This window comes from Denticeps clupeoides, chromosome 4, assembly GCF_900700375.1.
Source record: "Denticeps clupeoides chromosome 4, fDenClu1.1, whole genome shotgun sequence".
Classification (NCBI taxonomy): Eukaryota; Metazoa; Chordata; class Actinopteri; order Clupeiformes; family Denticipitidae; genus Denticeps; species Denticeps clupeoides.
In genome coordinates, this window is record NC_041710.1 from 2,786,705 (window position 1) to 2,810,212 (window position 23,508).

Consider the following 23,508-nt stretch of genomic DNA (forward strand, 5'->3'; position numbering starts at 1 on the left):
TCAGGACTGCGGTTATTGTTTGTATTTACGTTGACTGGTGTTAATTAAAAAAAAGAAAAGAAAATATTAAGATGCTGGTATAATACTTCCAACATTTCGGATCTTGCAACACTTAACATTTACGGCATTTATCAGACGCCCTAATCCAGTAGTGACGGGGACAGTCCCCCCCCTGGAGACACTCAGGGTTCAGCGTCTTGCTCAGGGACACGATGGTAGTAAGTTGGGTTTGAACCCGGGGCTTCTGGGTCAGAGGTGAGGGTCACCCCCCTCTAGGCTACTGCCACCCAGGTATGACGGTAGTACGCGGGGTTCGAACCCGTGCTCTCGACTAATTCACGGGCGTCGTGTCATTCCTCCTCGGCTTCGGTCCGACTCCAGTCCGCGTTTCCCGGCCGCCCGCGGCTCTTGTTTACTGGCGCAGGGACAGGAAAGGGGATCCTGAGAGAGAGAAGGAGGGAGGGAGAGAACATGTCACCCTTCTAACGCAGCTACCTCTAACGTGGGGGCGAGGTCGCCTTCCTTTCCTCGCTTTCTCCGTCCGGCCCAGGAGAAGGGATGGCGCCGGAATCTCGACGCGGCGCCCGGTCCCGTCCCGCTCGTCGCCGCGAGTGAAGGCGAGGAGGGCGGAACTGCCGTCGCATCGTGACGGGACGGCCGCGGCGTTCTACTACGCCGCGCTCGCCAGCTCTCCACGGGGCCGACCCCACGCTGGCAGAAGCAACCGGAGCGAAACAGAAAAAAAAAATCTTTTTTTCTTTCTTTCTTCTTTTTTTTTTTTTTTTTTTTTTTAATAAAGAAACGACAGCGCGACAAGTTCGTTTCGCGGCTAACGGCGCGACTAGCCGCTCTGCTAACTCGCTAGCCGCCGCGGCCATTCCTTCGGACGCGCGGTTAGCTTCGTGCTAACCGCGGGTCCGCTTTCTCCCCCGGCCCGCGGGGCGGACCGGCAAATGGGGCCCGTCGCGGACGTGGCCCGCGGTGACGGTCGCAGGCGGCTCGGCGCGCGTCCGCGGCCACTGTGAGCGGCCGAGGGGCCGCTAGCCGCGCGTCAGCGCTGCCTCCCGCAACACGCTGGACTTCTTTCTTCTCCGCCCATTTTGGGGGGTGACCGAGTCGGGGTTCTCTCTCTTTTTTTTTTTTTTTTTTTTTTAAATATATATATAACATAAAAGAAACCCGACATATTATTTCTTATTAGTCGCATGCCGCTGCATTAATAGACCGCGACGCGCAGCGGTTCCTCGGGACTGTTTCGGGACGACATTTGGACGGAATCGGCCGGAGCCACGATGCGGCCGCGGACTTTGGCTGCTGTGGTGGCCGCGCTCTGCGTCGTGTGGAGCTGCGGGCAGACGCGCGGGGAAAGTGAGTATTCGACCGCCGCGGTTCTCCTGCTTGTACCCGTGCCCTTGTCGGGCTGCGCGTCCGCGCCGAGCTCCCGGCCCGGCGCCCCCGACCCTCACCGGGGCTGCGCCGCCGGGCGTCGGGTCGAGGCGAGCGGGTCCGGACCCGCGTCGACGCTCGAACCAAATGTCGAATGTTTCTGTATTAGAGATTTCAGCTGCAGAATAAGTTTTATTTCCAGGAGCGCTGTGTGTAGATCAATGTGATTGATCGAAGTGGTTTAATTGCTCTTTATCCCACTTTATCTTTATTAGTAAAGATCAAGAATATTGTGACGTGACAGTGGAGCACCTCGACGAGACCTTTTACGAAGTAATAGTCCATAGCAAAGTGGCTTTTAATATTGGCAACATCTGTAATGTTCGGATCGTGTTTCTTTTGCGGTTCCCCGTTTGGGCCTTCAAGTGTTCCTGAAATAGAGAAATAAATATAACCGCACTTTTGACACACTTGGCCACGGCGGGCCGTTTTCAGCCATTCTGCTGCCCGCCACGCACTGGCCCGTTCTCTCCTCCTGAAAGGTGGGATCTCGACGAGGTCGGAAGCGTGTGGACGCGCAAGATCGTTGCTGGGCACAACGAGGGAGGCGTTTTTTCCTCTGTGCAGTACGAGACGAAGTGCACGAGGCCACGCTCGCTCGGATCAAGTCGCTGGTGGCGGGCGTGGTCCTAATGCGATTGTGCACTCTTTGCACGAGCCACGAACGATCGTGGGATTCCGTGGACGGCGAGTTGTGGCGATCCGCTGTTCGTACGTGTGTGCGATATTGGGCAACGTGTGTAGGCCCCGCAGAGAGAGAGAGAGAGAGAGAGGGCGGGTTGAACGTAAACAGGTTGTGTAATTGCTCGGCCGGCCCCCCGGTTCTGGTTCCTCTCGAGACGCAGCGGGAAGACCTGAGACTATTTAAAGGCCCGCGGTGACAACATCTCACTCTGCCAACTTCAGCTTTTTCTGCCGCGCGTACTATCAAAGGTCAAGTGTTCTTATACACACACACACACACACATATATATATGTGTGTGTGTGTGTGTGTAAGTGCCAACTCGCCGCTGGTTTTGAATGAGATTCAGACATCCGGGCCCCTGGTTCAAGCCTTCTCGTTTAAACCTGTCCGGTCGCCGCTCGCGTCGTAAACCGCCGAGCACAGTCCCTCACGAGAGTCCGAGGCACAGCCCGGCAGGTCAGGAGGAAGTGCTGTACGCCCCGCCGCAGGGCGAGGGGACGGTTACAGGCGGACACCGTGTAGTTTTCCTGCACGATTCGGCGAGATAAGTCGGGTCGGCAGCGTGCATTTGTTGTTGTTGTTGGATATTCGTGAGCAGCGCACGGGGATAAGTGCTCGTGCAGAACACCTCACCGTCCGTCCTCTATATTTCCACATGTACAGTGGAACACTTGGAATATCTGTGGACCATTCATTTGATCTGGTCCGACTTTTTCTGTTTAAAAGTCAGGATTCTGTAGGACGGAGTTGGCCGTTTCGTGAAAGTGTTCGATGTTGAAAACGGAAGTGTTGCAGTAGTTGCAGAGGTCATCATGGCCCCGGCGGGGGAACCTTTTCTTTCTTTCTTTGAGCTCTAAGTTTCTTTTTTGAAAAAGTAAATGTCTAGGACATGGACGTCCCCCAACCTCCGTACTAGAACCTGTTCTGTTCTAAGTGTATATTTTTGTTCTCTTTCTTTTTCTAGATAAAGAAAGAACTTCTTGGTCCCATATGAAATAATACTTTACTTTACTTTATTTAGCAGACGCTTTTCCAAAGCGACTTACAAGAGGAAGACACCAGCAATTCTCGTTCGATTTCTATAGAATTTTGAGTTTACAAACTAAGAGCCCTGATAAGGCCCAACTTGTCAGCAAAGAACATGCTCGGAGGTTGTTCAGTGCTAGACGAAGAAGAAATTATTTTATATATATATATATAGTATTGTTATGTGCAATGTATGCATGTGTTAGATTTGTCTGAAATACTTTCTGAATAAGCGGGTTTTCACCTGCTTCTTAAAAGTGAAAGTGAAGTGATTGTCACATGTGATACACAGCAGCACAGCACACGGTGCACACAGTGAAATTTGTCCTCTGCATTTAACCCATCACCCTGAGTGAGCAGTGGGCAGCCATGACAGGCGCCCGGGGAGCAGTGTGTGGGGACGGTGCTTCGCTCAGTGGCACCTCAGTGGTACCTTGGCGGGTCGGGATTCGAACCGGCAACCTTCTGATTACGGGGCCGCTTCCTTAACCACTAGGCCACCACTGCCCCTTAAAAGTGGTGGTAGTCTCGGCTAGTCGAATGGAATAAATAATAAATCTTGCATACCATCTGAGTGTGGTCCTGTAAACCGTGAATTTTTTTTCTCCGGCTATCAGTCAGAAACGATTGCGTCGCGTCGAGTGACCTGTGACCTTCAGCCACAGCCTTACTCCTGTAAGAGTTCCGATTCGAGCTCCTTTGTCTCGAGTTGCGATTAATCGGGAACACCCCAATTTTTCCAGATGCCGGTGAACTCTGAGCGACCACGTGGATGGAAATAAGGCTTTCCGCGTCCCCGCTGACCCCCCCACCCCCTGCCGAATTCCGCACATACGCTCCAGCGCGACCCCTCTCCTGCCTCTCCTGCCTCTGTTCCTGTGGAGTGCATTGGATCCTCAGTAGGGAACGCGGCGCTAAAAATAATCTTCCAGCCGAAAGCGTATTACCGGAGGGTGCGCGGGGGCCAGGGAGGGTCCAGAGCGGAACACCCCGGGTCTCCAGGGTGCACGTCCCCTCTGTCCGTCTGAAACGTTCTGAGAAAGCCGCCTGTCGCGCCACACGGGAACGGCAGTTTCGCGTAGCACCGTGAGGCGTATATTCAAATTATGATGTCACGGCATCCTAAGCCCTTCAGATTGTCCTGACTGGGAATGGGCCGATTTAACGGATCGGTATTTCCCCCGTGTCCCGGTCCGTGCGTCAGGCCCCGCTCGGCCCTCGGAGTAAAGCACCCATTTGGCCGCTCGTCTCGCCGCACAGAAACGCCGATGTCCGTCGGCACCCAGAGTGCCCCAGCTGCTAGGAGCGCGGCCCGTTGAACAAAGGCTGGAATGCCGAACACGGCAGGGAATTGGGTTTAGGAGCAGGTCGCGACGCTCGGAAAGCGGCCGCTTATTACGGAGCTGTCAGTGCCGCTTTACCCGCTCGAGTGCCGCCGGTCGGCCACTCGAACCCCCCGTAGCCTGTCGGGGCGCTTTTGATATCATCTGATCAGGAAAACGTTTGGCGTCCAGTTTTATATCCCATTTTGTGGGGATTTTAATTCTGCTCCGGACGCACCTGCATCAGATTCCAGATTAGTGCACTCATAACATAAAAATATCTACATTTACAGCGTTTACCCGACGCCCTTACCCAGAGCACCTTACAACCAGGAGTTACAGGGACAGTCCCCCCCTGGAGACACTCAGGGTTAAGTGTCCTGCTCAGGGACACGATGGTAATAAGTGGGGTTTGAACCTGGGTCTTCTGGTTCACAGGCGAGTGTGTTACCCGCTAGGCTACTACCACCCTAGTCTTCTATATATGTATATACACACTAATCTAAACCATGTTAACTCAAAGTAAAGCTTAAATAGCGTACAGGTGAAAAGTAGAACTGGACAACATCGCGTAGGACGCTTGTACGTGGATATGTTGGATATTTCCAACAGGACACACAAGACAAACGTGTGCAAGATGTGCAAAGATCAGGTGCATAAGGCTGGAAGTGTATTCTTGTTGAGTTAAACCGTGTTCCGGCGAACCTTCTTCCAGACGTTAGGAGGGAGAACGGGACACGCGAGGGGTGGCGAGAGTCCTTCACCACGTTCCGAGCTCGGCGGATTTCGCGGAGAGCTGTGTGGAAGTGGAACCACGATGATTGATTACTTTATATTTATAAAATGGCATCTGCTCAGTCTAGTTTGTGTGTGTTTTGTTTGTCTTCTAATCTGTCCATCTTCTGCCTGTCTCCTCCAACTTTAGTCTGCCCAAGCAAGGACATTCGAAACAACGTGACGAACCTGCGCACGCTGGAGAACTGCACGGTGATAGAGGGCCACCTGAAGATCCTGCTCATGTTCTCCACCAAGCCCGAGGACTTCCGGGGCCTGAGCTTCCCCCGGCTGACCGTCGTCACCGACTACCTCCTGCTGTTCCGGGTGTACGGCATGGAGAGCCTCAGCGACCTCTTCCCCAACCTCACCGTCATTCGCGGCAACAACCTCTTCTTCAACTACGCCCTGGTGCTGTTCGAGATGCTGCAGCTGAAGGAGATCGGCCTGCACAGCCTCATGAACATCACCCGCGGCTCGGTGCGCATCGAGAAGAACCCCGACCTCTGCTACCTGTCCACGCTGGACTGGTCGAAGGTCCTGGACTCCGTGGAGGACAACTACATCGTGGCCAACAAGAACGAGCGCGAGTGCGGCGACGTCTGTCCGGGGAGGGTCAAGGGGAAGGCCACCTGTCCCCAAACCAGCATCAACGACCACTTCAGCGAGCGATGCTGGTCCCTGAAACACTGCCAGAGAAGTGAGTCCCACTTTTGCTTCGCCTGAATTTGCCGTTCCAGAGAAAGATTTATTTATTTTTTTTTTAGATTTTTATGGACAGTCCCCCTAAGTGTCCTGCTCAGGGACACGATGGTAGTAAGTGGGGTTTGAACCTGGGTCTTCTGGTTCGTAGGCGAGCGTGTTACCCGCTTGGCCACTACCAGGCCTTTTATCAGAGGCGGTTGACCATAAATGCAAATAGAGCCAAACGAGCGCGATCCCGTCACCGCCGCCGTCCTTTACCGCAGAAAGGCCAGCGAGCCTGCGCCAAGTCAGGTGACCGGCGCTTAAGTACGCCGACTTTCTGTGTCGGAGCCGAGGCACCTTTTATCAATCGGGTGCGCCGGGCCGGGAGTCACGACTTGAAACGCTTGGGGAGAGTGTCTCTCCGCCGGGCTCGTGCCGTTACGCAACCCACAACTCTGATTGTGCAAGTGCTCTTTGAACCAAAAGTTTGTGCGCGTCTGCAGTTTTTTTTTTTTTTTTTTTTTTCTCCTCTCTTCTTCTTCTTCTTCTTCTTCCCCGGAGGCTGAAGGCTGATCTGCTGAAGGCCACGGCGAAGATCTGCTCCGTTGACGTGTCTGGGCTTCCCAGGCCTCTTAACGCGTTCCTACGTCAACAAAAGAACGTTTGTGCGGAACCTGGAGTGTAGAAAACGTGCGTCCCCGACAGTCCCCATGCAAGCGGACACGATCCGGTCCCGGGGCGTCTTTCCTGAGGGAACGTTTAGGTCGGGTTTAGCTTCGAAAGGCTCTCTCTCTCTCTCTCTCTTTTTTTTTTTTTCCTCCTTCCATCAGTTTTATCATTTGCTTTTTGCAGCTGTTGCGAGTCCCGTGGTGCTTGTTTATTTAGCGGCGCGGCTGAAAGGTCGCAACCGGGAGAGCCTCGGGGTTTACTTCCTTTTTTTAAAAAATTATTACTGTTCCCGATATTCCCTTTCATGTTGCGTTAATGAGTACTGGGCGGCGGCTCATTACTTGCCGTCTAGTTTTTTCTTTCTTTTTTTTTGGTTTAGTTTGGAACCCTTTGAGCTTCATATGGGTCCGTTTCCTTTAAGAGCTCCGTCCCAACAGGCCCCCAATAGGCTGCGTTTGCCTTCTGGCAAGTTTCATGAAGCCCACTTAGGGCCGAAATACTGTGTCCAGGCGAGGACACCTTGCTGAAGGAAGCGGAACTAAGCGGCGAGTCCTCCTTAGCCCGCGTAACTGTTTACAGGTGTTCGTTACGCCGCGTCCCGTCCGTGGGTTTTGAAAGGAAAGCCCTGTTCTGGAATTTATGAGATTTCGGGGCTTTGATGGTTTATTGGTCAACTCTGGTCTTTCTCCCCCCAAGATGTTTGGTTCGTTTTGCTCTCTTCTAATTATTTTTATTATTATTTCTTTTTAATGTTCGCTTCAACATGGGACGCTGCACACCGCATTCACAAACTGTACTTCACAACTATCCTCCTCTTATGCCTTTTACTTTACTTTACTTTACTTTACTTTACTTGGCAGACCCTTTTATCCAAAGCGACTTACAAGAGGCAATTCTCATTCGGTTTCTATAGATTTTGCCTAACTTGTCGAGAATAGAACATGTTCGGGAGTTGTTAAGTGCTGGACGAATTATTATTATTATTATTATTATTTTTGTGAGTGTGTGTGTGTTGTTAGACTTGTCTGAAATACTTTTTGAACAAGTGGGTTTTCAGACGTTTCTTAAAGGTGGTGGTGGTCTCGGCTAGTCGAATGGAGCAGGACAAGTCGTCCCACCAGCCAGGGACAACAAAAGAGAACAGAGTCGATTGGGTTCGGAGACCCCGTGAAGAGGGAAATTTTAGGCTTGTTTCGGTTGCAGATCTGAGAGGGCGTGCAGGAGTGTAGCTACTAGTGTGTTGGTGTAAGAGGACTTCCATTTACAGCCATATAGGCAGCATCAAGGATGCGAGCAGCTACCGGGAGCCAGTGGAGAGAGGTGAGAAGAGGGGAGAGAGTTGAGATGTGCCATTGATTTTTTTAATCAATGGAACCCCCCCTAAGAAGAAGAAAAAAAAAAAAAAGAAAGAGAATTTTTTTTTTTTTTTTTTACAGCATTCGTTATATACAAATATGTAATATATAAATATGTATGCAGATATAGAACATTTCAGTGTATGCATCATATTTTATTGGCCCTGCTCGTGTTGTACCATTTGGTGCATAAGTTTACGCGGCTGAGATGATAATAAATCCCTACTTGACCCGGGTGGCGGATAATAAGAAACCACGTTACTCCAACCTACAAACAACGCAGGTCTAACCAAGCCAAGGAACCGGGACTACAGATGTGGAGATGTGAGATTAGCGCCATAGTTGTGGCATTCGCACGGAAACCACTTCGTATGCTCGTTTGCGCGGCCCATGAGGGGTACCCTTCCTGAAGCCTCCCAGCTCGAGGCCGTTAGAGAGGGCAAATCTCGTCAGACAGATCCCTCGCGGGACACGTGCTGCCATTACAAACGCCGGAGTCAGCAGCCACGCCCTCGGGCCGGGCACACGCCCACGCACCTGTCACTTGTGCGCGTGTCTTCGGCTGGACGCCGGCTGTGTTGTTGCTGTCGAAAGTAGGTTAGGCTTTAGTCGAATAAAGCCAGTTAACAGGCGTATCGCCACAGGCCTGCCAGGCTAATGACTTGGGCAAATGTGCGAGTGTTTATCTACAGCGCTAGCGTAAAGGAGAAAATAATAATAATAAAAATAATAATGTGAAGAGAGTAGGGCTGCACGATTTGGGGGAAAAAGACATATTGCAATTATTGAGATTAATATTGCGATATGATAAAGGACACCTGCTTGCATATCAATGAAAAGTCGCATACAAATTACTAATAGTGAAATGTTTAATTTCAAAGTGAAACATACGAACTACTTATAACAACCTGAAATGCACAGTGCTTTCAAAATACAATATTCTACTAAATTAAATAATCACAAAAAACCCTTTACATTACTGTCGAACGACAAACCCTGGTAAGGCGAAACAACTGTTTTGATTATATTTGTCCATTATAAAATCCCGTATTATAGTTCTCAATGTCTCCTGTTCACCAAAATTACCGTCTTTGATTCTTACAAAAAGAGGGGTAAAACCCTCAACATTTCTCCTGTTATTATCGTACGCCTAAATCGACACAAATTGCAGCAATCTCCAAATGCTGGAGGAACTGATTATACATTTTATAGGCAGATTTGAAACAAAACCCCGGTGCTCTTAGATGGTCTTCATGATGTTGTTGAACGTTTTCATGGTTTTTGACTCCAGTTTAACTGCCATTCTGCATGAGTTTTGGTGGTGGTGGTAGTAGCCTAGTGGGTAACACACTCACCTATGAACCAGAAGACCCAGGTTCACACCCCACTTACTTAACCCCAAGTGTCCCCGGGGGGGGGACTGTCCCTGTAACTACTGATTGTAAGTCGCTCTGATAAATGCTGTAAATGTAATAATTAAAAATTCATCCTTCATATTTACTTATTCATGATGCATTGTTGAGCCTGCACCTTGAAGAGGATTTTCTTGTTTTGTTTTGTGTCTGAATTTAACACTGCGAACGTCATAGTCTTGTTGACATCCGTTTCCACCTTGCCGGTTGCATTTTGCCGCGTGTTTGCTTGAGGCTGTAACACACGGCATTTACCCCTGGAGGATGTCCGCGGTTGCCGCTCTGTGTGTGTGTGTGTGTGTGTGTGTGTAAGAGTGGATCGGAGGTCAAGTTTTTCCCAACAGCGCTAGGTAACAGGACTAACACTGTCATGCTGCATGTGTGTGTGTGTGTGTGTGTAGACATGCGAAGTGACTCCCAGAGGAAGGATGGGTCACCTCTGGGGTGGAAGATTGGGTACATCGAGTGACTGGATCCCAGTTCATGTGCAGTAGAGGAAACCCTGGCGCCGAATTCGGCCTCGGCGCGGAACAATGGATGTTTAGAACTTCACAGAATGTTCGTCCCAATTGTTTCCCCTCATTGTGAGTCCGCTTCCTACTTGAGTGTTATGAATGGGACCCCGGGGAGTGATTGGAGGCCCTGGTGCCTGACACGACCGCCACCGAGCTGCTGGAGTGCAGTCGGCGAAGGGTCATCGGAATCTAGTATAAACATCCGACTTCCCAACATAACAAAACGGATGCGGCCCACCGCCACGCCCGCCCACACGTGCGGAGGACGTGACCCGCGGGTGACTTCAGGAGCCACGTCTAGGTTGACTATTTACAGACCACTTCTGTACATGACTTCATCTGGACCTCCAAGAGCCATAAACGTTCTGTAATCTGCTGGCCCCGGGGTGTCATGTGACTGAATGCAGAAATCGATGGCCGGTGTTTAAACTTTAATCGGCCAAAATCCGGATTGCACGCTTGACATTTTGGGCCGACGTGTAAATCCACGGCTCAAGGTTCCGTCATGGGGATGGAATGTCGGGGAGTTTAAAGTCCAGCTGAGTCCAGAATCGTCATTAAACTTGGCCATTGGCGAAGGACGAACGTCACCCTTCGCACTCCCTTCTCTCTCAGGTACATACGGAGTTCGAAACGCGGCGTCCGATGCCGACCTCGCCTCTGACGGCTAACGGCAGGAATCCCACTAATTCACGGCATTCGGAAAACCTCAGCCGACCAGCATTTCAGCCCGGGCGCCCACCCGCCTTTGCACGACGCTGTAGCGTATCTGCAGGCTCATTTGTCAGCTGACGCGTCGGGACGAAAGTGTGAGGTGTCACGCGTTTACCACAGATGTCTCGGCGTCTCTCCCGCCGCGGCGTGTTTGCACTCTCGCACTCTCGTCCTCCCCGGTTGAATGCACAGACACACAATCCATCTTAATCACACTGGTAGATGCCAAAAACTAAAATGCCCAAGAGAATGTGAAGAAATATAAGGGCTTTTTATGTAGCTGTTTCATTTATGTATTGTTGTGAGATCTTTAATGACCTTAGTTTAGAAGTAAATGTGCCCGCCGATCATATTCTAATCAGTTGTGTTGAAAGATCCACCCCGGTAAGGTATGCCACGATTATTCTTTGGCAGTCTGACCAATCCCACAAGTCATTGCACAAATGTAAATGTAACATTGCTCATTTGTGTTCAGGACATGGCTTCTGCCACAAAGGAAGTGTCAGCCACGGAAAAAAACATTTTACAGTTTGTCGAGTTTTGTGACCCTGATCGGGAACCATGGCTAATACCATCTGTAGGGAAAATGCACGCCGTCGATCAATTTATTTGGTCTTATTTTGGTAATAATATTTCGAAAGATATTTGCTATAATGTTTAAAACGATCACAGAGACTAGTGTGGGGCCAGAGGTCATACGCTGCCGGAATTGTGGGAGCTTTGCTTTGCGCTGCTTGTAGTTTGCCCGCCCTCATTTGTTGGCATACTTAAATATAGCTGCGTTTAAAGGTCCCCTGGCATGAAATGTTTTTTGCGTTGGTACCCTAATTTTTGAATCTGACGTCTCTTTCTGAAATTCAGCCTTTGTGCAGAATTACAGCCACTTTGATCCAGTCCCACAATGGGATTTAACAGGACGCGCCGTTTCGGTGTCTGTAGCTTTAAATGCTAATGAGAGGCGGGACGGGGAGGAGAGCGCCCTATAGAAGTTGAGGGGGCATTTATGTTTTCTAAATAAAATGAAACCCGCTGGTTCTTCAGAGACTCACGTGACTGAACTGAAAAAATACGTTTGTGCTCAACTTTACACATTTAGAAGCCATGATGGTCAGTGGAGATAATGTTTTAGAGGAGGGGTGGGAAAAGCATGAGAAATGGGAGGTAACCTTTCCCCTTATGACGTCACAAGGGGACCAATTCCAGATCCGACCGTCTGAAGCAATGGTGAAGCAGAATGACCAAAGCACTGTTTATCGCCATTTATAGCCACTGCAGGAACATAGACAGGGAAGGGGAACCCATATTAATGTTAAAGAAATAATCGTTTTCATGAGAGTAGACATTTGCTGTTAAATATTTGTTAAAATCTTTAAATGTTTAATCACAGCGATTAACGCATTAAGTTTGACACTTTGCACTTTCAAGCCCATGATTTGTTAATTTGCAAAGGTTTGTTGTTTTCTGCCTGTTATTAGCAAGTGCGTGTTCCTGGCGCATCTGCGGTGCTTTCCGGTTGTTGGAAAATGAGATTTCCTGTCATCACCGGGGAGGGATGTGGGTGGCATTTTAGGGGGAAAACAAGGTGTGCGTCACCGCCTTGTTTGTGCGGCTTCGCCACTTTATCAGAGGCCGGCTGGCCAGCTAATGAAAGTGTTTACCGGTCTACCGGAGTTCGGATTCGGCGTCCACGTGAGTCGGGTCTCCCGGAGAGGCGGAGGTGAGGTCAGCGAAAAGGCCTTTCAGACCCCCCTGCATCAGTTCCTGTTGTTGATCCCAGATGCATCCCAACCTAGAGCAATTCATGTAACTAATAAATATTTTATTAGTTATGTTTTAATTAACCCAACGTTTACTTCACTGTTGTAATGATTCCTGTACACAGTTACGGTAGAAAAGGAGTAACTGATACAGATGGATGTCATTTTTGCAGTCATAGTACCACGCTCACTCTGACTGCAGTTACCGTGGTAACGTGGCTCTCGAGCTGGGTCTGAGTGTTCGGATTTTCGGGGAATTTCTGGGTCAGAATGACCAACCCATCGGCACTGGATCATCTTACACGACCCTTTAGAGGTATAAGGGGGTGTGTATGTTAGGGATTACATGAGAAGTAGAATCACATTCTAAGTTATTATATTGTGGTCAAAAAGTAAAAGGTTATGCCATGTGCTGAAACAAGAATTAATTTTATCAAAAGCATTTGATGACCCATTTATATGAACATACACAGTCACAATACTGAAATTTCAAACTCTGTACCAGTGATGGTACTCGATACACAATACTGTTTCCTATGCTACAGGGGAGGAAAAGAAACAATTGTGTGTGCGTGTATATATACATATTTATACGTACACACTACATGAAGAAATTAATGAATGAATAAATAAAAAAAAATAGATTTAAAAAATGAACCAATAAATGGAAAAAGTGTGTTTTTTAATGTTTTTGACACGCAACTCCAAACTCAGGAAGGGAATATATATGCGTGTTGTGCAATTAGATCATTACAAGAGAGAGAAGTGAAGACACAGCCATTCTTATAGTTTAATTACTTCAGCAGTATTGCTTGGCTGTGACGATTTAAAGTATTCGTATTATGTTTGAACAACTTAACTCCCCCCTGGAAACTTGTGATCATCTTTCACATGGTCTTTGACCGCGACAACTGTGAAGTGCTTGTTGAAAATTGGCTTGTCCGTTTATTGTTTTTTTTCCCCGTTCATCTGGTTGATATCCGAAATACTTTCATGTGAACATTGGGTCCTCCAGGTCACCAGGGGAGGGGCAAATTGTTATAGTATGCCGGTGATTTCCATGAACCGGCAGATGCAAAACTGGAAAGTATCGATACCAGTACTAATTTATATTGAAATTGATACTAATTGATACAAAAAAACTTGTATCTTAGAATCTTAGAATTTTTTTGACTACACACACACATTTTTCAATATTAAATCTTACCAAGAGGCCAAAAGTTTGTACACACCTTCAAATTCAACGTGTTTTCTTTATTTTCATGACCATTTACGTTGGTAGATTCTCACTGAAGGCGTCAAAACTATGAATGAACACATGTGGAGTTCTGTACTTAACAAAAAGTGGAGACCTGGCCTCCACAGTCACCGGACCTGAACCCAATCCAGATGGTTTGGGGTGAGCTGGACCCCAACAAGTGCTAAACACCTCTGGGAACTCCTTCAAGACTGTTGGAGAAGCATTTCAGGTGACGACCTCTTGAAGCTCATGGAGAGAATGCCAAGAGTGTGCAAAGCAGTAATCAGAGCAAAGAAACTAGAATATAAAACATGTTTTCACTTATTTCACCTTTTTTTGTTAAGTACATTGATTACGATAATTAATGCATCACGATGCATCCTGTCAATTTTTGTACATCTCATTATGTTTTCAAATAAATCCGTGAGATGGGTGTTCACACGTACATCTGAACCAGGCGTTTCTCTGCCGTTCATGGCATCACGTGAGCTCGGGCTGAACGCTGACTGTTTTTCATAGCGTCCACACTGTAAATGCTGCATGCAACGTTTTCTTGCCGTCAATTTCCACTTAATCTTGATTATGTTTAAACGTCAATGAGCATTAGACAGCATCAAGCCAGCGTATGGTGTTTAGAGGGCGTTCGCTTTGAACGATAAAATCGATGCAGAAATGTGCCAAAAAGATTTATGGCTTCTGTGTTGCAAATTTTGATCATGTGATAAATTTCGAAACTGTTAAATAATTTGAATTAAGAGCATCCAATTTTCCATCTTTGCCGCTATAATGAAATGCTTTGTACCCCTCTCTGTAGCCTGCCCTGGTAGTGGAGGCACACACACACACACACACACACACACACACACACACACGCTCGTCTGCTCCTCGCCGCCTCTCACGCCTCTCATCCTCCTCTTTATTTATAAGCCGTCCCGTACGGCCCTTGTCATGGGATTGGAATTTTAATTGCTATCCCGTGCACCCGCCACACACGTTTGGCATTTGCAGAAGGTCGAGTGCAATCTAGCAGCAAATCTCTGACTGTAACTTTATAAGGGCCTCCCTGGGACGCTCCGCACTGCACACAGGTCATCCGGGCGAAATTGAGATTTCACTTAGTGCTCTTGCATGGCGGGCCTGTTTATTCGTTCGTTCGTTCATTTATTTATTTATTTATTTAGCCGAAGCGGGCGCTTAAATGTGACCGGCAAGTCCTGAGGGACGGCCAGCTCCCGGGACAGGATCTCATGTGACTGGCTTGTAGTACCATGACAGGAAAGGATTTGGCTCCGTTGGCCGGTTACTCCCCCCCCCCCCTCTGTGTTCGTCTGCCCAGGATCCAGTTGAACGTAAGCCGATAAGAGTTACACTCGTCCCTTGGGTGATCCTGTGTCAAATGAGCACCAAAACAGAACCACATTTCCCAGAAGGCCACAGGTTGCTGCTTCGCTTAGATCACATGTGTCAAACTCCCGAGAGATGACTATATAGATCTATTATTAATGCTCCGGCGATGCGAAGCGCTGATAACACACAAACAACAGATCCCATAATGCAGTGGTGACAAACTAAGCGGCAGTGTAAAGACCGCATTTGAAGTGCTGCATTATGGGATCTGTAGTTTGTGTGTTATCAGCGCCTCATAATGCCGGGACGTAATAATAGATCTATATAAAGTTATCTCACGGGATGTGGGACACCCATGTTTTAGATTAACAAACATTAATCCCTGCTGCAGTTCTAATGCATTTACTGGTAGTGAGCAGAAGATGACTTGATCATAAAAGTTCAAGATGACGCAATTCTTTTTTACCCCTAATATATTTGAGTTTTCTGGGAGTTTTCTTTTTTTTAATCATGGTTCCAAAATGTGATTAGGATCTTGAGCTATATTCACAATCACGGTTGTAAACATTGTGTAAATTTGACTCAAAAACTCTACAGCCGTGGCTCCTGAGTGTTCTGAACAATTTAATCGAGGGGTGAAATTTTACCAAATTCAATAAATTATCTATGAAATAGATCTATTATCTCCTTCCCTTAAACATGCAGCAGTATACATAGTGCTTCTTTAATTTTACATTTCTAAGTGTGTCTGTGTAAGTCAGTTGTTTTTTGTTAAATAAGAAAAAGGGCTGATCGAGAGCTTTCATTTTATATATAAATAAATAAAAACAAATTTTGTGTGTGTGTGTATATATATATACACACACACACACACACACACACATCAGCTTCACCCAAAATGTCACTTGGTTCTCAAGGTAATTGATGCTCACGCAGTTACTAGCACAGGTTTCCCAACCCTGGTCCTGGATTTCTTTCCAACCCGCATGGCTTCGCAACCTGCAGCACGCATTATTAGGCAATTGAGTGAAGACGTTTGGCAAGCGTTCCTCCAGGACCAGGCCTGGGAAACGCTGTACTAGAAGACGGCGGACTGGAAGAGCGGCTCATGGAACAGTTCACCTGTACTGTGAGCCGTTCTTACAGTTCACCTCCAAGTCACATTAACTTTACTTTAATCGCTTGAAAGGTTCGAGGGCAAAAGGGAGACTCTGGAGAGGTGGTGCACCGTACTGTGCAGTGACACCTGAACAAATATGACCTTCGTGGCGGGGTCAGCAGAAGGGGGGGGGTAAACTGCATTCTTCTGTTCTAGCTGCAAAATTCTGCATCTGAAGAAGCCTTATGTGTGCAAAGGTCCGTTTTGAGGAAAAATACTATGCCAAATTCCAGCAAAATAGCACCACTCTGAGGCCCCGCCCACACGAGAGCGCTTTTATCTGAAACGTTTTACAAAAAGATCTCACGTCCACACGTTATCTGAAATGTCATCCACAAGGAGACACGGAGAACGTACCGAACGCTCTTTTAATCCCCCTCCACACCTGTAGGTGGTGCTGTAACATCCGTGGCAGGTTCAGCGGCATCTTTTCATTAGAAATGTGCAGCGTAGAGAGGAATTTGCACGGCCTTGACAGCGTTATGCGCCATTGTTGTATGTATGACGCATTTGGGGTTATAGGTCAGGCTTGAGGTCAGGCTAATAAGTCAGCGTTTTCAAATTCGCTTTCGGAAAATAACCGTGAAACACCGTCTCAGTGTGGACGCAAGGCCAGCTCAGTTTTGGAGAAAATCATTTTCATGTGGATGGGCCCTGACTATTAAGAATGTACCATGTATGGTCTGGGCTTGTGTTGCAGCCAGTGGTTTGACTAGTTTCAAATGAATGTTCAGATAATTAAGAAGAGTGAGATGAAGGTTTTGCCGTGACCCTCGCAGTCCCCCGACCCAAGAATCGGTTGAAAATCTTTTGGAAAGCTTTCAAAAGAGGAGTGTGTGCAGTACATGCCACTAATCACGCCTCAAGGACAGATGGGAGTAAAAGATTTTTTGGGGCAGTGGTGGCCTAGCGGTTAAGGAAGCGGCCCCGTAATCAGAAGGTTGCCGGTTCGAATCCGGATCCGCCAAGGTGCCACTGAGCAAAGCGCCGTCCCCACACACTGCTCCCCGGGCGCCTGTCATGGCTGCCCACTGCTCACTCAGGGTGACAGCTAAATGCAGAGGACACATTTCACTGTGTGCACCGTGTGCTGTGCTGCTGTGTATCACATGTGACAATCACTTCACTTTAAGACGCTTAGATGGCCGCCAAAACCAAACTTTGCCAAAAGTGCAATACTGGCCAGAGTGTGTGTTATGGTCCGGAGCCCGAACTTTTTTAGTTAGGGTTAGTGTTAATTACTGCTAAGATCCTGCTCAGAACCTAGTAACCCCCAGTTTGCACTGAAAAGGGAAAATGGACGGATGGCGGCGGCGGTGGTGACGTATTGCTGTCCGTTGCCCTGCCGAAAGAGTATAATTAGCAGCAGCAGTCCGGCAAGCCGAGGTGCACGTGACCGGCCCGCCGCTGGCCGAGGTCTTCAGACCATCCGTGACCAACCTGGGGTCACGAAGCCCCGTAGATAAATTATTAAAAGGAAGCAGAAGCGTAACAGCCTGTCTCGGGACGGCCAGGACGCAGAACAATGCGGTTCTTCCGGATGCAGCAACTGATAAGTCGACGGGATCGCGGCTCAGTCGTCCAACCGAAAACAACAAATAGTGAAGGGCACTTTGTCAATATCTAATCTAAAAATGCACTGCTCTTCATTCATTTCTTTATCAGTTTGAAAATGCAGCAAAGAACACGGGGGCGTGGCCTTACTCTGATTGGATGTTTGGATTTTTGATCATGAAAATGCGTGTTTGTCTATGTTCGTATCATATGGGTGAAATGCACAAATAAAGATGAATATAATTATGCGGGTCGTACGGTGACGTGTTAACATATCGTTTTAACGGTGGGTTTTTTTTTAGGGGAAGTTTGAGGCTCTGGTGGGTAACAGTGGGGCGACCGGCACGTCGGAAGTACCCGGCGATGGCGGCGGCCTTTATTTTTGAAAATGCAGCCGCTATGCGGAGTATGCCGGGTATGTCCAGGGCCTTTTGTTGAGGCTGCGCCCCGACCAGGGGCCTCTAACCCCGCCCCCGCGCGCCGCAGCCCTGACTCCTGTTTCTCCGTTGTTGTGTGTGTGTTGTGTGTGTGTGTGTGTGTGTGTGTGTGTGCGCGCGCCCAGGTGCAGGTGGTGCGAGCCCCTGCCCTCTCCTCACCCCGGCAGCCTGCTGCTGGCCAGCGGTGTCGGGCTGAACTGGAGTGAACCCGACCTGAGCGGCGCTGCGGTCTTGGCGGTTACTATTCTAGAACGTGCTAGGGAACATTGCGGTGACTCGTATCTGCGCAAACAGCGCATTCGGTGCGAACAAACACATTCATTCGCATTTATTTACGACTCTGCGGATATTTTGAACCTTTTGTGTGGAGAAGTCTCATATCTGCTGCTGGAAGGTCGTGAGAGCGAAGTGACTGTCATTGTGAGGCACTGCAGCGCAGCACACGGTGACACGACGAGACGTGTCCTCTGCTTTTCACCCTTAGTGAGCATGAAAGGCGCCCGGGGAGCGGTGCGTGGGGACGGTACCTTTCCCAGGTTCGAACCGGTAACCTTCAGATTAAGGGCCACCACTGCCACTAGTGTGTGTGTGTGTGTGTGTGTGTGTGTGTGTGTGTGTGTGTGTGTGCTCTGGCTTCCATTTCTTTTTCTTCTTCTCTCTTTTTCCTTTTTTATTCCCCCCCCCAGCAACACGCATTGGTTAAAGCTGAGGGTGGATCAGGGGCCGCCACTGTGCCGTGGCCTGGACTCTTCCCTCAGGGATCAGGAGTGTATGCGTGTCTCCGTCCCCACCTTCCACCCACGTTCACTTGTTTTCTCAGCACACTGTCGGTTTGAGTAAACTGAACTGGTTATATATTCCCCCGGCGGCAGCGTCTCTCTCTCACACACACACACACACACACACACACACACACACACACACACACACACACACACACACACACACACACGCTGGCGTGTAGCAGCGAAGTGGCTGCCTCCGCCAGGTGAAGTGACACGGGCAGATTTATAATCCCGTCCAGCGCTCTTCCCTGTCCGTTTCACCGTCGGTCGCGCCAGTTTTGTGTGTTTAAATCTGCTGCTGCTTGTTCTTGATCATTCCCTTTTTGTTTTTTTTTCTTTTTTTCCTACAACCTACAAGTGATTTCCCCCTCCTGCTGTCTTGACGTTTTCCGCCTGCAAGTATGGATGTAAACACATGAACTCACAGTTTGTTCAGTATGCTTGATCGTGAGTTAACTGTCGAGTAAATAGTTGAGTGAACTTTTTTTTTTTTTTTTTTAATATCTTCTAGATGCAACCTAATTCTTTTTATTTAAAAAAAAAAAAAAAAATTATAAAACTGTACATAGGCCATGTAAACATAGTAGCCTCTGAAACGTTTTTCCTCTCTACTAAATGCAAAAGTAATTTTTTTAATTTTTTTTTTTTTTAGAATGTGACTTCCAAAAATCCCAATCATTTGAACAAAACAGAATGACTCCTTTGATTGGGGTCTTATTGTGGGATGTTCTAATTCAGTAGCACAGATACAACACTAAGCAGCAAGAGGCGAACTTGTGGAATGTTGTAATGTGACAGGCCAATCCTTTAGTGAAGTGAAAGTGAAGTGATTGTCATTGTGAAACACTGCAGCACAGCACACGGTGACACGGTGAAATGTGTCCTCTGTATTTAACAATCACCCTTGGTGAGCAGTGGGCACCATGACAGGATTATGGACTGCCCCCTACTGGACGAACGGGGCAGTGGTGGCCTAGCGGTTAAGGAAGAGGACCAGTAATCAGAAGGTTGCCGGTTCGAATCCCGAGCCGCCAAGGTGCCACTGAGCAAAGCACCGTCCCCACACACTGCTCCCCGGGCGCCTGTCATGGCTGCCCACTGCTCACTTAGGGTGATGGGTTAAATGCAGAGGACAAATTTCACTGTGTGCACCGTGTATCACATGTGACAATCACTTCACTTAGAATTGTTTAAACGTGTAGACATCGGACAACAGCATTGGCTGTACGATGCTGCCGTGGTTACACAACAGAGTGGAGGGGGGGAGATCTTGTGACCTCTGCTGACCTCCTCTTCCTCTGGACTAGTGGACCGTGGCTTGCAGCTCTGACCTCAGACTTTGGGAATGGGGGGAGGGTCATGGTTCAGTCTTCACCGGTGGCGATCAATCTCGCTCATTCTCTCTCTCTCTCTCTCTTTTGCTCACACACACACACACACACACACACACAGTGCATGAAAGTTACCGCAAGGCACTGTCTCTGCTCTCTACTGTGGTGGGTTTATTTTTACCGGGCGCTCGGGGGCAGGCCTGTGGGTCACGTTGTTAGAAAGAGGCCGGGTGACTTGTGAAGCACTCCGCCTGTCCACACCCGCCTCCACCTCCAAACATGTTACACCGCAAGCCTCCCTTCCCCTTTTAGAACCTGGATTCTTTTGTTAACGCACAACTTTAGATATTGCAGCACAGAGTGATTTTTTTTTTTTTTTTCAAAGGGGAACCCTTTACATGTTTTAAAGGTTTATTTTTTTTCGAACCCAATCCTGGGGCAGTGGTGGCCTAGCGGTTAAGGAAGCGGCCCCGTAAACAGAAGGTTGCAGGTTCGAATCCCGATCCGCCAAGGCGCCACTGAGGTGCCACTGAGCAAAGCACCGTCCCCACACACTGCTCCCCGGGCGCCGGTCATGGCTGCCCACTGCTCACTCAGGGTGATGGGTTAAATGCAGAGGATAAATTTCACTGTGTGCACCGTGTACTGTGCTGCTGTGTATCACATGTGACAATCACTTCACTTTTTTTTTTTTTTTTTTTTAACCAAATCTCTTCTGAAGAGGTTGGTGGTTGGTGGCAGTACACTACCAATCAAAGTTTGGACACACCTTCTCATTCTTTTTACATTATAGAACGGAACTGTAGGCACGGGACTGTGAAATAACACGCGAGGTTACATAATAAACAAAAAAATCGCAAGACTGGCGTCTCCGAACCAGGAGCTTTGGCTGTGAAGCCGGCATTTCACATTCCTGGCTTCTCTCCACCACCTTCAGTTGGACAACGGGGACGGTTTCCAACAGTCCTGAAGGTTCATGCTGAACACTTTCTTCTCATTCACTCGTGTTAATGAGCAGCTCATCAAGCGGCTTTTGATGACGACGATAGTGAACTAAGCAGCCATGAAGGTAAATAAAGAGGAAATAACAGATTAATCAAACATACTTCACTTTCTCCTCATACAACAAATACGAAATATGTTTCTTGCATCGGATTCTTCAAAATGGCTCCATCTTAGTCTCCATAACCGCCACAGAGTGGGGGCGTCCAAGCTTTTGACTGGTAGCGGTACCCCGCCAAATTTTTAAGCCCTGTCTTGATTCCACTGTTGTAGTTTTACATATCAGGTGCTACTGAGGTCCCCTTGAGCAAGTAACCGTCCCCATTTGGAGATTGATTAAATGCCGAGGACACATTTCATTGGTGGAAGGAAGTGGCCCCGTAATCAGAAGGTTCCCGGTTCGAATCCCGATCTGCCACGGTGCCACTGAGGTGCCACTGAGCAAAGCACCGTCCCCACACACTGCTCCCCGGGCGCCTGTCATGGTGCCCGCTGCTCACTCAAGGCGATGGTTAAATACAGAGGACACGTTTCAGGGTGGTAGTAGCCTAGTGGGTAACACACTCGCCTATGAACCGGAAGACCCAGGTTCAAATCCCGCTTACTACCATCGTGTCCCTGAGCAAGACACTTAACCCTGAGTGTCTCCAGGGGAGGACTGTCCCTGCAAGTACTGACTGTAAGTCGCTCTGGATAAGGGCGTCTGGTAAATGCCGTAAATGTAAACATTTCGTTGTGTCACCGTGTGCTGTGCTGTCTCACGGGTGCTCTTCAGCTGGATTTTGGTGTAATGTGCAGCCCTGTCCATCTTGTCTCCGTCTGTCCAGTGTGCCCCTCCCACTGTAAACACCGCGCCTGCACCAAAGACGGCGACTGTTGCCATGACGAGTGCCTGGGAGGCTGCCGGGAGCTCCTGTCCGCCAGCCAGTGCGTGGCCTGTAGGCACTATCTGCACGAGGGCGCCTGTGTGGAGCGCTGTCCCCCGGGCTTCTACACCTTCAAGGGCTGGCGCTGTGTCTCCTTCGCCTTCTGCCAGGACCAGCGCAGCCGCTGCCAGCAGGCCAAGAGCGGCGAGTGTCACGAGTACGTCGTCCACGACGGGGCGTGCGTCCCCGAGTGTCCCTCCGGCTACACCACCGTCAACTCCACCACGTGAGTCTTTTTCCGTAATTTTCTCTCTTGTTTCAGTACAGCCACTGCTTTATTTTTAATGCTTGCTGATGTACCACCTGACCCATATGACAACACTGATGAATGATGCGTCCCGTCTGACGGCAAGAACGTTCGTTTTGTAAAACTTCAGTAATTTTATATAATCCCTTGTAAAAGCAGGCACTTCGGTCCATGCCGGTCCCCCAAACACCTCATTGCGCTGTCTACGGTCACAAGGTCACGAGACCAGCTGCCACCGGATGACGTTGCTCGGAGGTCGGAGAGGAACTAGTTTATCACAGAGGACAAATCTGAAGGTTTCTCAGGAGATTCTTATTGCTGCGAGAGCCATATATATTATTGGACAAAGTACACAGATGTTCCTTTTTTAAATTATTATTATTATTATTATTATCCTGTTCTGGTTTTCATTTAAATGCAACTCTCTCACCAGTTTCAAGTCATGCTTTATCATTGGTTGGCTAATAGCAGATGCTATTATTGAGAGCAACAGTGAAATGTGATTTTTTTTTTTTTTTTTTTTTATTGTTTATTGCATCGCAATAATGTGTGTGCGAGAGATGTGTTTAGAGACGGGCAAAGCCGGCCCACCCAGACAACCCCGCGGAATCTGCGGCACACCTGCAGCCTTTCATGTACGGGCCGGCGCTTAATGTCGCCGCAGCCAGCGCCGACCTCCTTCTAACAGCGCAGCAGCAGAACGCGGTTCCTGCGCAATCACTCACTTCCTCACAAGCGTCCCGTTCCCGTGGTGGACGTCTGTACTGAGTTATTTTGCCCTTGAGAGGTCACATGCTGCATTCTTCCTCCTGGAGAAAAACAGCGGAACGCTGCAACAATGTGAGCAGGTGTGTGGGTTCGGGTTTGGGAACGTCAGCGACATGTGGGATGCCCTTACTCCTTCAGACACAAAGAAACCACAGTACTCATGTCTCTACGCTGCATTTATAGGAACATGGTCGGTTGGCCAATTTCGGTTGTTAGTAATGACATCTCGCTTGACGAAAAATCGAGAAGTTCTTTCATAATCGCCTCCAACACACCCCCGTCTCTCTCTGTCTGGTATGACCCTGCTGTCTGGGAGCATGAGGAGGAGGAGGAGAAGGAGGAGGAGGAAG

The 23,508-nt window shown here is 48.6% G+C and overlaps 1 protein-coding gene across 2 annotated transcripts in view; it reads left to right on the plus strand.

The window, feature by feature from the left end:
• Positions 1-1,148: 1,148 nt before the first annotated feature.
• Positions 1,149-23,508, plus strand: part of insra (insulin receptor a) — a 38,750-nt gene continuing 16,390 nt past the window's right edge. The window contains exons 1-3 of one of the 2 annotated variants that reach the window (XM_028975760.1): positions 1,149-1,368; positions 5,405-5,953; positions 22,045-22,369. In XM_028975760.1, coding sequence (XP_028831593.1) covers positions 1,293-1,368; positions 5,405-5,953; positions 22,045-22,369 — 950 coding nt within the window. In that variant the 5' untranslated portion in view covers positions 1,149-1,292. Of the gene's footprint in view, positions 1,369-1,916; positions 1,929-5,404; positions 5,954-22,044; positions 22,370-23,508 lie in introns of those variants that run through there. The other variant, XM_028975761.1, reaches the window with a different exon arrangement.